General features: G+C 40.4%; 1 protein-coding gene across 4 annotated transcripts in view; it reads right to left on the reverse strand.

The window, feature by feature from the left end:
- LOC139748281 (1-phosphatidylinositol 4,5-bisphosphate phosphodiesterase epsilon-1-like) overlaps nt 1-16,866 on the reverse strand; it is a 189,007-nt gene that overhangs the window by 42,468 nt on the left and 129,673 nt on the right. For all 4 annotated transcript variants that reach the window (XM_071661254.1, XM_071661252.1, XM_071661253.1 and 1 more), the window contains 8 exons: nt 16,227-16,376; nt 15,449-15,547; nt 11,467-11,656; nt 11,080-11,327; nt 10,186-10,331; nt 7,371-7,614; nt 360-538; nt 18-159 (listed from right to left, as the gene is read on the reverse strand). In XM_071661254.1, the coding sequence (XP_071517355.1) occupies nt 18-159; nt 360-538; nt 7,371-7,614; nt 10,186-10,331; nt 11,080-11,327; nt 11,467-11,656; nt 15,449-15,547; nt 16,227-16,376 (1,398 nt within the window). The remainder of the gene's footprint in view (nt 1-17; nt 160-359; nt 539-7,370; nt 7,615-10,185; nt 10,332-11,079; nt 11,328-11,466; nt 11,657-15,448; nt 15,548-16,226; nt 16,377-16,866) is intronic.

Raw genomic sequence — 16,866 nt, forward strand, 5'->3', positions numbered from 1 at the left:
ATCAAAATTTTACTCACCTGCAGTGTGTGCAGGTCAAGTCCTATTGTAGATTTTGGAAGTGGTATAAGTGATACACCATGGTCATTACCGAGTAACTGCACTGGATGGTATTCCTCTAACTCTCCAATATCATTTTCTTGCCCTCCATTACTCATCATACTGAAATTACAATGTATTGTATTTATGAAAATTGCAATGAACATAAATTTACTTCTATGAGACCATCTGAATTATATATCATGAATTCCTTTAAATATATTGGATCACAAAAACTGTCAGTAAGATGCCAAGGTAGTATAAAAAAGAAAAAGAGTACATTTAATGAAAACAACACATGATGAAGATCCTTATTGGTATACCTGAGAGAGTCCTTTAGCATAGCTTGTGCAAGGTGATTTGAGCGAGCAACATAATGCTGGTGAAAAGTCGCTATTCTTTCCACCACTACCTGGGCCTCATAAAGCTTTCCCATGTTGATCAGTCCACCAGGTCCTATTCGAGTAAAGAAGCTGTCTTCTCCACAGTAATCTGATATAAACTGGAAAAAAAGAAATTTTAAACCCTCCTGACATGTTTTAACCATTACATTTTGTAGGATCATAGAACATATCACTAAAACATTATCCTTTCCTCTCGTTAATAATATACTGTCAAGTTTCAGAACAGCAAGAGCAAATGATATACCAATAGTGTATTGAAATACAGACAATCCACACATCTACATTCATATCCATAAACCCATAAACTGCTAGGAAGGAAAGCAGCTACATGAATATCCTAATGTGAAGTGAGTATGGATAACCTTCAAGAGTAAAGAAAGGGAATAAAGAAAAACTAATGAAGGAGAGTTAAATGAAAAATGGATGCAGAATTAACAAAAAAATTACTTGGAGAACAGGGAATAATAATCATAATTTGGAAGGGTAAGGAGATTAGAATGTGCAAGATGCTTACTCACTGATCCATGAGAATTGTTACCCTAATTGAATGAACTTTTTTCCCACAAATTCTAAAAATGTGAGGCAGGACATGTGCAAAGGATATGATAAATTTGATTGCTGTGTATGCAGAAGGCAATATGCTGTGGATAAGCTGAACCGACATATGAAGTGGTCAAGGTAAACCATGTAGTCAGTGGGGCTTTGCTGCAGATGGTGTACCCTACTTTCAGTACATTTTTTTTTTTTTATTTTATTTATTCATTTTGCTTTGTCGCTGTCTCCCGCGTTAGCGAGGTAGCGCAAGGAAACAGACGAAAGAATGGCCCAGTACATTTATATCACAGCTATAATGGGCTCTAGATGTGTGTAAATGAAACCCTTATCTATCTGTTCCTGATGGCACTTTGCAATACCCAATTACGTACTGAGAAAAAAATTCCACAAAGGGAATAAAACTGATAAGAAGACAAAATCAGATATAAGGAAAGGAATTGTTATAAGGTATTTTGGACAATGACATTACAAAAGGGAGCGTAGGAAGCAATAAAATTCTTGAAAAATGGTAAAGCTGGGGATAATTTTGGAGTGGTTAGCTAGATGAAGAAGAAGGGATATGAATCTGCTACTGGATGGATATGAAAAGCATACAGGGGAAACTTGGAAAGTGGTCAGGTGTCTAATGACTAAACTGTGTTACATCATTTTGCTTATTAGATATTTCTATAGGTGGGCCTTTCATATACGAGAGCAAGGTGGGTGACATGGGTGTAAAATGTATTCATGGAGAAACAATTGCTATATGAAGATGATGCTGTGCTAGCTAAATCTGATACTGAACTGATCAAAATGCTGAAAGTAAATGCTCAAGAAAGTAAAGCCCAATTTTTCAAAAGGGTTGGAAGATAACAGGGTAGTATTAGTCTCTAAGGTGAAGAAATGGACTCTGTGGATTATTTAGATATCTAGGAGTAATGTTCAGTAAGTATGGTGGTGGGAAAACTGAAGCTCAAAGTAGTCATGCTGGGGAGAAAAATTGGAGGCACACTTAAAGCCCTGATGAATGGAAAAAATGTAAGCATAAAGTGTGCATTAAGCACAAAAATTACAATTCAACCCCCACAATAACATTAACATGGGCATAAAAATACCCCCATTCTATCCTGGAAACCCCACATGATGAATATCACAAAATCAGCTTCCCAACAGATGAGAGGTTGCATAGGTTCTGCAATTCATTTTCTTTTAAGATGCTATGGGGGTTCTTTTGCCCCAGTACGAAGAATTGCTCACATACTTGGGAATCAAAAACCATCTTATTTGCAATAACATATCTCCTGCTATCATATTTTTTCAGTTATTTCCTTCCGTCCAGCATGATGTTATTTCCCTCTTTTTGTTCTACCAGTATCATTTCTGTCACTAGTCTCATGAGCAATCAGCGCTTTCCAAACCCTTAAGCTTGGACCCGCGGCATACATCTGGCTGCTGCTTCTCTTTGTTTCTGTGTGGTTACCAGCTACATGAGATATGACCATTATACTTCATCCTGTTCTCAATAAGTAATGTGGTAGAATTCTGTTCTGTCTTTTGTCTTTCCCTCTTCCTATAACCCTTCCATATTTAAAAGTTGGGTCTTTGTACAAAACATCTGAGGAGCCCAAAATTAATCCCTGCTGTATTTTTTCCTACACTCATTATCTTACCTTTCATCCGAGATGGCCATGACTGTGGCATGCTTTGCCCATTCCATGTTGTTGTTGTTGGGGGAGGACTTGCATGAAGGAGGACTTGTCCCAACTCTGATGTATGGATGTGAAACCCAATTTATATACATCAGAGGAGGTAAAAAATAAGAGCAATAGAGATGGGTAACTTGTGTAGTAGATTTGAAATTAGGAGGGAAGAAAGAGTCAAGAATGAAGGCAGGAAAAGGATATGTGATATGAAGAAATCTTTAGAGAAGCACATGGACGAAAGTCTCAGGATGAGATAGCAATGCAGAAGGTACTGCAGATGACAGGTATCATCCAAGATACATGGAGGAGTGGCAAACTGCAGAAGAGATGGACAGATATAGAAAGAATTGATCATGTCTGCTTGGGGTACATGAAGATGACAGAAGAATGTTCGTGGACCGGATGCAACAGAAGCATTTTGTGCACAGAGGTGATGTGAATGGAGATGTTAGTCCCACCTAATAAGTCAACAAAGTGAAAAAGGAAGCAGCACTCTTATAAGTATGCAAGTCCAAGTTTCATTTTAACATACTGGATATGGGTTGTAAATGTGCATTTGTGATTTCAAAGGCTGTATGTGACTGATCCATCTCGATTATCTAGAAATGGAGGTAATAACGACATACTTGGATAGATATATAGACAGACAGAAAGATAAATAGATTGATATGCAGACAGCTACAGAGACATATAAGTGGACAGACAGATAAGTTTATATATGGTGGAAGGCAAGATTAATCTTGAAAATGGGTAAGTGGAAATAAAGAGAAAAATCATATACAGAGGAAATAATCAGTTGCTGAAATCATGATTCTGAAACACAAAGCAATGATGACCAATGTGAGGGAATGGCTTCCAAAGATTCCATTATAAACTGAGAGGGGATATCATATGGGAGTACAAAAAAGAACAAAAGGTAGTTCTACTAGTTTTCCATAGACTGGCATACAGAGGAAGACTTCTTGGGTACTAGTCTTCCATGGAGTGGCATTAGGAGGAACACTGATATGAAGTGTTAAATCTGGTGCTGCATATGGCGAGATGCCAGCAACTGAACAAAAGCAAGATGCATAAGTGTGAAGGAAGAGCACTGACAAGCTCTTAGGGAAAAATACAAGCTCGGAGGCTCTTTAGAGGTGAATGGGATGTTGAAAATAACTGAAAACCTTGAGCAAAAGATGCATCTGATGTAAGAGATACACTAAAGCACTTCATTTGTTTCTCTATCACATCTTAATGCAGTCATTTCTGGTCCTTTTGTGCATTCTAAAAAATGCCTGGTTCTTTGTCTCCTGTATCTCTCTAAAATTGCATTTTTCCATTTCTTTGCCTTTCTACGAGATCAATTTAACTATTCATTACTTTTTCTGTCTCCCTCTTCCTCCCTTTCTTTGTTGATACCCACCACTCTATTACTTTCCAGCTAATTTTGCAAAATTCTTCTGTACTCAATTCTGAAATTCAGCCCCTAAATCTGTCTTCTTAAAGCAGGTGTTATATCCTTTGTTGTGTCTTTTTTAACACTTTTTCTTGACATACTCTGCTCCTTATCCTCAAGCCCTTACTGTTTCTTTTTTTTTTTACTCAACTTATAGGTGATATAGTTTCCCAACAGAGCTCCTTTAACTATGTTTTCATTCTCAAAGCTTCTACATGTCAAAAATTAGATCCAACCTTGATGGCATGTCAACATGCCCTGTAACCCCTTCATCCCTCCCATGTAAGGTCCATAAAACAGAGGAGCTCTAGTAAGTTTCTACATTCCCTTTTTTCCTCACTATAATTTCCTTCATTTGAGATGGCCAGGAATGGGGCATATTTCTGATCAAGACATGTTGGCTCCAATATTGCTCCGATATGTGCAGGAAAAAATTCAACCTTACCAAATGCAAAGTCATGGAAATGGGATTCATTGATCAAGGTATGACTACAAATCTTGCAAAGAGACAACTGCAGGAAGCCTCTTGTCAGAGGAACTGAGTTGATATAGTACCTCGTCCATCACTGGACAATATTAAGAGAATTGTCAAGGGAATAAACTTTTTAAGATTATTTTTGTTAAAATTGAATTTATGTACAAAGATGAAGGATGTTTCAAGAAATATTTACAGGACATATTACATCTCAAATGCAAGTGAAGAAAAAGTATGATAACCAGACTGAAAGAGGCTTCCAGACTTGCTGGAGAGAGTCCAAGTGAGAGCAACAAAAATTAGCTCGGCTAAAGGAAGTGAATGGTAGATGCTGCCCAGCTCGTACCGAAAAGAGGACATGGGAAACACTATTACAAGATTTTGTGCTAATGATGATACTAAAAAAAGAAAAGTTGGGACAGGAAGATTTCATGAACTAGACACAAAGTAAGAAGGAATGAAAAGAGTTTGGAAAGATGCAAAGAAATACTTTTATAATAAAGAGATAGAGTATAGAAAGTTGGATTAAGTTGTGAATGAGGAGAATAAAAATGCAAAGACCACAGAACAGAAAAGAAAGGTTAAGAGATGGGTCCCTGTAAGTGTAAATCTCCCTCCACATATGCACAAACAGTTAATCTCAAATAAAAAAATATATTTATATATCTCATGTTGAATATATCAAAACAAACTTGATAACCAAAGCAGTAAAATCTCTTTAAATTACCACCCAAGGGTTTATTGAACAGGTACCCAATTCATACAATAAAATTATGAAAATGGATTAAGCTGATTGTTAATAATCAGGTTAATATCAAAGTAAGATGATGAAACTTACCTCATGTTCATAAGCTTATTTTGTTTTTCATTGCAGTTTGCCATTTCCCACCTCAGTGAGGTAGCGACAAGAAATGATGAAGCAACAGCTTTCATCCAATCTTTAGTTATTAGATATAATGCACCACAACCAGAGCTGGTATCCACAGCCAAGCCCCTACAATCTTTGCAAGATTTGTAGTTTCCCTGACTGCTTCATTATCCCTTGGTTTTTCACAGACACCTTGTCATCCCATGTACACTACATCATTCTAATTTGTTCTATCCCATGTATGGCTAACATCCTCCTGGATGTTCAGGTCCCAATAACTCAAACCCTCTTTCCCTCTATCCTTCCATCTCCTTCTCGATCTTAATTCCCATCGTCCGTGCTCCTTCCACTTCTGACATATGTATCCTCTTACTCCATCTCTATTCACCCATCCTCTACATATGTCTACACAATTTCCACACACCTTCATCCACTATCCCAATCAGACAGCACTTACTACATCATCTTGATCTTACACTATCATTTCTAATGCAATCAACCTGTCTCACAGGTCCACTTGCTTCAGTTCTTTAAAAGTTGGGGCCCAAGACACACATCCATACAACACTACTGGGACCACTGTACCTTCAAACATACCACCTTTTCCCACTGAACCCTTCTTCCACATATTCCTTAAAGCACCCAGAACTTTAGCCTCTTCTCCCACCCTATGACACTTCAATTCCCAAGGTTATGTCTGAAGCAATGTTCACTCCCAAGTATCTTCAGCAATCCACTCCAAGTTTTTTTCCATTCAGACTCACTCAAACCATCCAATCTCATCCCCTACTACAGTTCATCACTTTTTTTTATTGACATATACTCTCAATCCTCCTCTTACACTCTTTTCCAAACTCCAACCAGAACTTCTGGAGTTTCTCTCCTGAATCTGCCACAAGAGCCATATAAGTGATCCTGCAAACAGCAACTGAAATGTCTCCTAGCCTAATCTCACCCCAAGCATACTGTAAACCTAACCCTCTATTCGAAACCTTCATATTACTTCAAAAAACCATGGTGACATCAATGACCCTTGCTGCAGACCTACCTTCTCTCTCCTCTTACCCTACTGAAACCCATAAACTTTACTCTCCTAACAAAATATCTTCAGATCATTTTGTAACTTCCCTCTCACATCATGTATTTGTTAACTTTTTAAAGGCCTCTTTGTCAACCCTATATAAATAAAAATCCCTTTCTCCAGGTATTTCTCGCACAAATTCTTTCTTAGAGAAAAAAAACCTAGGTCAAACATCCTCTACCACTTCTGATGACATATTGCTCCTCTCATTCACCACTCTTCCAAGCACATCACCAGGTACACTCAACATACTTAGATGTCTGTAATCTGAGCATTCACTCATTCTCCTTGCCTTTGCATGAGGGCACTACACTTACAATCTGCCAGTCCTAAGGCACCTAACACTGGGTCATACGAAAGCTCTGCATAGCAAATCAACTTTATCCCTATTTCTTATGGAATAACACCAATCTCATTCATTCCTGCCATGCTTCATCTTAGGGAAAGCTTTCACCACCACCTCACTTTTCATGAAACATTCACCATAATTCTTTCCCTCCACATATCAACTTCTCCCAACACACCACATCTGCCACATTAAACATTGTTTCAAACAACTCATCTCTTTCCCCCTTCTTGTTTGCCTGTTACGACTTCCTCATCTGCTGCCCTCACTGTCACTCCCATGTGTTCTCCTCACACTATCACATTCTTCCAATGTTTTTTCACTGAACCATACCATAACATGAAATTCAAATTACACTACGTTTCTATCCATCCAAGAAATGAAGCTTAAAATCTAATGGTTTTCTCCTACTAGACACAAGAGTCAAAAGAACAAGCTCCATTAGAACTAAGATGGAAATATACTTATCAATTCAGTGATCTCACCTCAACCTCCTGGCTGTCTTCTGCTAACACAACCAGTGATGGAGTTGACTGCAGAATCTTGGTGAGATCACGAAGGAAGGAACCGAAAAATGGGACAACACGGCATTCTGGTAACATTAGTGCTCTGTCCAAGGCAGCTTCATACTCAGCACGACTTTCTCCAAGAAGTACCCCAGTCAAGAAGTCCAGAACTGGAAGGTGCTCATTTTCTAAGCTTAACCAGAATGGCTTCAGTTTCTCTGACCTGCAAAAAATATATATCTTAAAAATCTGCCAAGGAGGAAGGGCAAGAATATTTTGGGCTCAGACCCCAAAGCCTTACTATACCACTGAGCTAACTGACTTCAATCTTTAGCTATTAAATGCTGCGAGCCATTAAATTCAGACATGTACAGCAGTTCTGCTAGGGTTCTCTTGGTCACTACAGGTGCTTATTACAGAGACTACTACTCTCTGAGAATGAATCTGGTTTAACTAGTTATAGATGAATATATGTAAGTGTAAATATACATAAAGATACATGTAAACAGTGCAAACAGCAACTTTAGTGAAAAGTGTCATTTAGTGAGTGTGGGTAATGCAGCTCATTCCCCTATCCTCATTCTTCCACAGCCACAACCTACAATATTATGCACTATCTTTTAGGCTATCTCATGGCTATATAAGTAAGCTAACTTGTCTTTACATATCCTTTACGTTTCCATGTACTTCTTTTAAAGTGATGAGTCATTAATAAAATTACATCAGAGGCTCAGCCCTTCCTTACTCCTTCTGCTACCTCTTCCCAGGGGCTCTGACTGTTAACTTTAGCACCATACCATATAAATCATGTTACCTAATTACCATATATACTCATCTGTAATTCTAATGATTTTCGACCAAGAAATCATTCATTTATGGTATACCTCCTGGATAAATTGACCCAAGTTTTCGAAGGTAATGCATCAACAAATCAGGGTAATAAAACACTTTATATCATGGCATATAAAACTCATTTAAGAAAATCTTCACTAAAAACACTCTGAAACAGAGCACCGAATGCAAATTGTTCATCATGTATTATTACAGCACTTTCCTTTGAAACGCGGATGGTTTCAGCAAAACTACTGTATATTTCCAATTCAAGTATTTACATCAGTTAAGATACAATATTGTTGTAATACAAGTCCTTTCTTTTTAACTGAAAATAATTCGGAGATTGATTACCGTAACATTTTTTGAACAACGACAGCCAGTCGATTATTTGTATGATTTTATCCCATTTTCCACCGTAATACGTACATTATTTCAGGAAAAATATCACATTTCCCCGTACCATCAAGATTTTCAAAACAAAAGAGCCCTGGTCGCGGAGGCTTTGCCTTTGCATTGGCCCTTTCAAAGCAGCCTTTAATACTACAATACGCTGAAACTTTATACTTTTATTGTCTTGCTTCTTAATAATATGACAAGTCTGCATATAATACAATGTTCTCTTCAGCACGGATTCAAGAAGAACCAAGTTCACAGCAGAGTTCAAGCTCCAAGAGATTGAGTATGCAGAAAAGGATTTTTATTACCAGTATTTTTTTCGTAGATCTAAGAGTACTATGGTACCGTATATATGATCAGTTAGCCTGAGCAAAGAACTTCGACAACTAAAAGCATGTTGTAAGGTAAGTTAGCCTACTGTAAGTTGGTGAGCTTCATCTGCTGAAAGCACTGCACAGCTTTTCATAACTAACAAGTACATAGCTTAAGTTTCCATTGCTAACTGGCAGTAACAGGTAAATATTCTTCATGTCTAAAACTAGAAGTTGCTCCTAGCCCTTCCCATCATGCACGGATTTCAACCTAACGAAAATTACTCATGTATAGGTCGACCCCAATTTTTTTGCCTAAAAAGTACGCCGTAAAAACTCGAACTATACATGAGTATATACGGTATTTTGTGCATATACTTTACTTATACACGAAGTTATTTCATTATATAAAGGATAACAAAAAGCTTGAAGACTTTCTTTGTCCAGAATGTGAGAAAGGGTTAACATATCCACAAGATGGGATCACATCTCTATGGCAGAACCAAAAACCTATTTAGGCGTTTTTCTACAACCATGTTACTCAAACATAAGCAATAAGTAAAAGAAGACCTCACCATACTTGACTTGTAACAATAATAACAGATAACATGATACAATAACGAACATAAAAAAAACCTTCATATATATATATATATATATATATATATATATATATATATATATATATATATATATTTTTTTTTTTTTTTTTTTTCTTTTTTTTTTCATACTATTCGCTATTTCCCGCGATAGCGAGGTAGCGTTAAGAACAGAGGACTGGGCCTTTGAGGGAATATCCTCACCTGGACCTCTTCTCTGTTCCTTCTTTTGTAAAATTAAAAAAAAAAAAAAAAAAAACGAGAGGGGAGGATTTCCAGCCCCCCGCTCCCTTCCCTTTTAGTCGCCTTCTACGACACGCAGGGAATACGTGGGAAGTATTCTTTCTCCCCTATCCCCTATATATATATATATCCCCTATATATATATATATATATATATATATATATATATATATATATATATATATATATATATATATATATATAACATGATACAATAACGAACATAAAAAACCTTCATATATATATATATATATATATATATATATATATATATATATATATATATATATATATATATATACAGTATATGAAAAGGGAGAGGTCAGTTGTAGCAGGAACCTACGCATTGGTGCTCTTGTCTAGCCTCCACTGCATATTCCTTGTCAACTGAAAAACTTGCTATGAACTCACTTGAGGCCAGTAATGATCTCCATGGCGCCGTTGAAGTTGGCCATGTTCCAGCACGACAAAGCAACACGAAGTATGCAGGAGAGAACAGCTTTTCTGTCCTCGTGGGTAGGCTGAGATACGATGACGTGTGTGATCCAAGACGACACCTAAAAGTATTAAGACAACACTTAGCCATGCGAGCTCAACAAGTCATGCCACTAACATTTTATACTTTAAAGTCTATGATGTGTTTTATGAGGGGAAAGCCAGAAACATTGAAGTCAAGGTATGGTATGCTAGGTTGGGTTAGTTTATGAATCACTCACACTGGGAGGAACTTACTGGAAAACCAAACAGTACCGTAAAAACCAAACCAAACAGTACCGTAAAAACCGAACAGGAATGATACAAAATGACAAAACACATGCACTTGCCACTAATCATCAGTTACTAATGAGAATACTAAATGCCAGTCCATACGCGAACTGAGATCATTTTCGTTATTATGAGACAAAAGTTAACAAAATTCTAAAGTAATGCATTTTGCTTTAAAGAAAAATTCTAGTATAATCATCTTTGATCAATCTGAAAAAAAAAATCACTAGGGATAAGCACACCTTTAACCTTATTTATGTACAAACAACCATTATTCCCTCTTTAGTTTACCAGAGAATTCTTCATTCCATACAAGCGTGTAGAGGGCCTCTTATTCTTAATTCTGAGCAAAGTTTTCACTTTCCAATATAGATAAAGTGAATCTTACGTGTAAGGCAGACAGGGTGGATGCAAGTAAGGCTGTTCATCTATTCCTGGGGGATATGACCTTGCTAATGCCAGAAATGGGCAGCAAGGATAAAAAAAAAAAAAAAAAGAGGGGGGAGGGGGGAAATTCAGAAACGGTTACACATAGCTTACTTCTTTAAATCTTTTTGTTAAACGAGCGACTGCCATAGCATTAGCATTGGAGAACAGTTGATTGCCAGGCCTAAGATCGCTGGTTACATGGCGGATGTAGGCGATTGGTGGCACTTGGTAGTACAGGTCATACTCCACCTCCGTCAACTTTAGCGCTACCTCCTCTGGGAAGTGGAGCATTTTCTGCAGTCCCTCCAGCTCATTTGAGTATAGCATTCCCATATCAGTCCCGTGACGGACCAGCTCAACTGTGAAGGCGTGGAGTCACTCACATATCACTGGTTATACTATGAGGTTTAGGCTGGACATGGAACCTATCACACATTTTTGTCTCAAGTTTTTCATGCAAGGCGAAAACATATATACAAAAAAAAAGACAAGACTCACCCCCCCTGTGTGAGGTCACCTGCCCCTGGTGGGGTGTGGTGAAGGGCAGGGGGTCCTCACTTTGAAGTATGGACCAAAGAGCACGACCAAGGTCTGTTAGACTGGTGCTTGACCCAACACTGAACGTCCATTTAGTCCCTCGAAATTCCAGCACCAGGCGATCGTGGGAGCGCCCCCCTCCTGTACGCCACTGCAATGTAGTTCCATCATTATAGTGGTAAAAAAGATATTGTGGGGAAAAGGAATGATCACATAAGGGCATTGCTTTTTATGAATCTTGTGGGACACAACTATTCTAGCATGGTCCGTTGGAGTAAAACGTATCTCCACCAAGCCATTCCTTTAATGCTGAGCAAGTTGGCATGGAGTGGTCGACAAAGGGGGTTCGGTACTAAATTCTTACCTGTGGCTTCAATTGAATGCCTGTGAGGGGTCCAGTATACTTACTCTTAACCCGCAGTTCATTCTAAAGCAACTGTGACGTAATCACTACCTACCTCTTACCGTGAAATCCATCCAACATACCTAAGGGGTCTCGTACTGACGTCTCTTGCTGGTCTATCAGAATGCACCTCTAAGTATGGGGTTCAATCACACACACACCTGTGATTGTAACCATTACTTACCTCTGTACTGGTGCGAGATTCCGTACTTAACACTTGCTGTAAACTTTTTAATGTGTTTAAACCTGTGCAATATACACAGGTGTAACTTCGATCCCATCAACATATTTTGTCTACTCATGTTCAATGGTCACTGTTGCTGTTCTCACCATGTTTTTTTTTCAAGAACTAGTTGCAATTCTCATATAAATACTGCATTTTCAAGGTGAATTTATAACGTCTGTCATTCGCATGTCTATTCTAAACCATTAATAGTCAAATCTACAGAACTGTCTTCGGACTTGGACCGAAAGGACGTGAGCTACGGGCTTTAAAAATTGTTGCATAAGTGTGATCGTAACCTGTAAATGTATTGGAAATGAGACTTGAACAAGTGTGAAGCCCAGTTCCACGAGCTCCCACTGAATGATCCTTACATTAGATAAAGGGCTGATAGGAAGGAGCAGTGTTCCAGGAGAAGGGCCAGGCATTTCTAGTTGGTTGGAAGATGAAATAAACCTCTTTCGCTAACTACAATGTTCCAGAAGGGCCAGGCATTTCTAGTTGGTTGGAAGATGAAATAAACCTCTTTCGCTAACTACAATGTTCCAGGAGAAGGGCCAGGCATTTCTAGTTGGTTGGAAGATGAAATAAACCTCTTTCGCTAACTACAATGTTCCAGGAGAAGGGCCAGGCATTTCTAGTTGGTTGGAAGATGAAATAAACCTCTTTCGCTAACTACAATGAGGGAGAATTTTGAGATGATATCGAACATCACTGACGTGAACACCAGCAGAAGGTTCAACGGCAGCAATGAAGAGTGGAGGGCCTTTCTCTTTTTTTCTCTCTCTAAACAGGTGGATGCTTGTGTGTGTTTTCTGTTAGAGTTACTTCTTGCTCGAAGAAGGCGAGAAGACCAGACTGACTGGAGCAATGACATGCAGGCAATCTGTCAGACCCGTACACTTGCGTAACATGGCATTCAATCACGGCCCGTAACACCACCACCAGCGAACCCACTGCAACGCGGCCAACCAGGCGAGGACGAAATGAAGTGGCCAGGCGGGAGGAGGAGGGAAGGGCAACGGGGACGACGCCAGCGTGCCGCCCGGGGCGGCGGCGACCGTCTCCTGGAGGAGGGGAAGGGAAGGACACCCGCTTCACCACCCCCCCTGACCTGGCGCGTCCACTGATCACCCTCACCATTACAGTGGATGTGGTGATTACACGAAGGTGCGGCGCGGGAGTGGACTGCCTGCAGGCGACGCAGGCGAGCAGACCAAGGGCAGCCACGCTTCACATGAAATGGGACAGGCGAGCAGTGTAACACAGCAGCGTAAGTACGCGCAATAGTGGTCTAATGACCATAAACATGAGTTGCTGAGAGGCTGGACCCTCAGACCCGTGAAACAAACCGGGTTCCGAGAGCAGTGTATAAATAACGTTTCAATTTACCTTTTTTTTTTTTTGTCTGTACTGGGCGGGGGAAGGGAGTTCTGAAACTCTTGTACGCTGTCAGCAGTATTCACAGTTCCGTCGCGAAGGTTTTTTCTCTCTTCCACTATTCGTCGAAGTTTCAGAAGCAGTTCGTTGTTGACAATGTCAAAAACGATTTAGGGAACTACAGTAGTGCAGTCACCCCTTATTTTCTCATCTTGGATAAGGTGGTTTAAAGCCGCTAATGTGTGTATATAATTTCTGATACCATCATGGTTGTCTTCGTCTGGACCCTCTCTATCAGAATCGACTTCTCATTAAGTGTGGTGACCAAAAACTTGATCATCATGTACATTCATATCTACTTCTCGAAATGCACTTTATATAATCCGTTGAAAAAAAAATCTTTAACCCAGTTACACACAGGTGCATGTTATTTAAGTGATCATCCTCTTCCTAGACCAGTTCCCATGACGAAGTGTCCTGAGGGGACGGGGGAGTGGGCAGTACCTCGACCCCTCTCCCCTCCCTCACACCCCCCACCCCAGGTCCCCCCCCCCCTCCACACACACACATGTTAACATCAAAGTACGATGTTTCCATTCCAGGTCAGACCGAGGCCTTCTTTCATTATGTATTCCTTCTACAGTACTCTACATCTGTTTGGGGCAAACATGAGCAGCTATAGATGTGTGTGTGTGTGTGTGTGTGTGTGTGTGTGTGTGTGTGTGTGTGTGTGTGTGTGTGTGTGTGTGTGTGCGCTGGGGGGTAAGGGATGCGACCATGCATGTGTGTATGCGGGTTCCACACCTGTATTGGTGGGTGTGGTGAGCTGGGGGACGTACCCACGTGGGGTGGGGGGGTAGCGGAGGGAGGGGGAAGGGGGGGTGGGGTGGCGGTATCAGCACAGGTAATGGGCCGACACTGACATCAGCTCAAGGGGGTGTGGGGGGGTGGTGGGGGGGGAGATCAATACACCGGGACTCGATACTCTTGCCATCAGACCACTGAGTGAGTCCTGATTAACACCAGGGAGGGGGTACACTTCACACCACACCCACCCTAGTGGTGTGAGGGGGTCGTCAATACACTGTCAATACACTTTGCTAGTTCCTTGATAACACCAGGGGTGTACACCTACAACCCCCTACTGATACAAAACAGGGGAAGGAAGCAGTGTACTGCAGACACCCACTGGGTCCTTCATAACACCAGGGGACACTCGGCAACCTCCCCTAATGACACACCAAAGGGAGGCCAGCATGAGGCATAGCGCCCCTGATACACCTGTCGCCCATGCAAGTACAGTACTCAGGCCTAAATCCACAGGAAAACAATCTATGGTTGTGTATGACGAGTGACTTAAAAGTTATCTGTACTGAGTGGCGCGGGAGCAGCGAAGCGTCGCCAGATATTGAGTGATTGTAATGATTATAGCAAATGATTATAAAGAGGGACGAATAGGGATGCTAGGGAAATACGGACACAACTTAAGCAACGAGGGCGTAGGCAAACAGTACCGGACGTGTGGGCAAATAGTACCGGACGTGTGGGCAAACAGTGACGGAGGTGTGGGTAAACAGTCGCAGCTGACACCAACAGTGAGTGAAAATCGTCCTAAAAAAAAAAGAAGAAAACTGACTGATTTGAGTCAAGACATGCTATATCACAGAGCACATTATACACACTGGGTTTACCAGGGTTCAAGTCCTTGGAATGAACTCCTTAGCAGGCTACCAGGAGGGCGTAGCTCGTGGTGGGGGAGAAGAAGCTACCTGACGAGAGGCCAGTTTTTAATTCATGAGGAAGACCTCACCTGGAGGAGGTCGATTTCAGTTCGTGGCGGGTGAGGACCTACCTGGAGGAGGCCGACTTCAGTTCGTGGTGGAGGGAAGACTTACCTGGAGGAGGTCGACTTTAATTCGTGGTGAGGGAAGACTCACCTGAAGGAGGTCGTGGGTGTTCTGTGCCTTGGCCAGGATCTTCGTCTTGGTGTCCAGCAGCACAATGTTGTTGGCACCGATCCCCAGCAGCCGTGACGCCTGGTGGTGAGAGAGAGAGAGAGAGAGAGAGAGAGAGAGAGAGAGAGAGAGAGAGAGAGAGAGAGAGAGAGAGAGAGAGAGAGAGAGAAGGGCATCAGTCAATGTCCAGTTGAGTGAGTTTCTGGTCACTCAGGAGCCGACATGGCACGGCCAGAGGTAGGTCCGCCCCAGTGAAAACCATGGCAAGTAATGGGGTATAATGAATCAATGAGATGAGAATTGACTCAAAAAAAAAAAAAAAACGGAAATATTAAAATGATAAAGACCCACTGATACCGTGATAAGGATGTGCTCATATTGACCACAAATAATAATAATGACCCAGTGTCCACAAGTGTCGAAGACAATGATGACCACAGACGTAAACAATGATGATGATAATAATATCCACAAAGGTCAACCACAGTCTTCAGACACAAACTACCAGTGACCTAATTCCTCCCCCCCCACCCCCCCCACCCCAGACCCCACTCACCACAAAGTAACCCCGAAAACCATTAACAAGTGATACTCTCAACCATGAACAATTGTTAAGTGTGAAGAAGGAATAACCTAAAGGCCCCATTAAGACCTCCTTAAAAGTGCCTAAAAACACCTAAAATAAAGGTAAACAAAAAAATGGATAGAATTTAGTTGTTACCAAAAAATAAATCCTACACGAAAACAAAACCCAGCTCACCTTTTTCTTGGTCTTGCCCCTCAGGAGTTCCTTGACGTGGTGGAGGTTACAGGTGAAGGACGGGAGGCGTCGCACCGTCTGGATGTACAGCTTCTTCAGCGCCACCTCCGAGTCGTACAGGGGCGTGTGGAAGAGCTTCCTCTTCTGCTCCTGTAGGAGGCAAGACAGGGACCATGACTCCAACCGTTTGCAACACACACACACACACACACACCAGCACTCCATATTGGCTATAGTCTCTCGTCCCAAGCATTTGTGTGAAACCATATATATATATATATATATATATATATATATATATATATATATATATATATATATATATATATATATATATATATGGATGGAAAGGATCACAATTTTGCGCGTGATCAAGATATTCCTATGATGTTTTGGACAATCACATGTTTACCAAATGGCGTCCTAGCTTCGTCTCTTCGATGTATATCAACTGACTGTTATATTTCTCTCTTGTGTCTCCCCTGATGTGATTATTACACGAAAGTGCACTTGGGAACTTTTCGTGTTTCATTTTCCCCGTGGACTCATAGGAATATATATATATATATATATATATATATATATATATATATATATATATATATATATATATATATATATATATATATATATATACACA

This window comes from Panulirus ornatus, chromosome 73 (assembly GCF_036320965.1).
Source record: "Panulirus ornatus isolate Po-2019 chromosome 73, ASM3632096v1, whole genome shotgun sequence".
In the NCBI taxonomy this organism is placed as follows: Eukaryota; Metazoa; Arthropoda; class Malacostraca; order Decapoda; family Palinuridae; genus Panulirus; species Panulirus ornatus.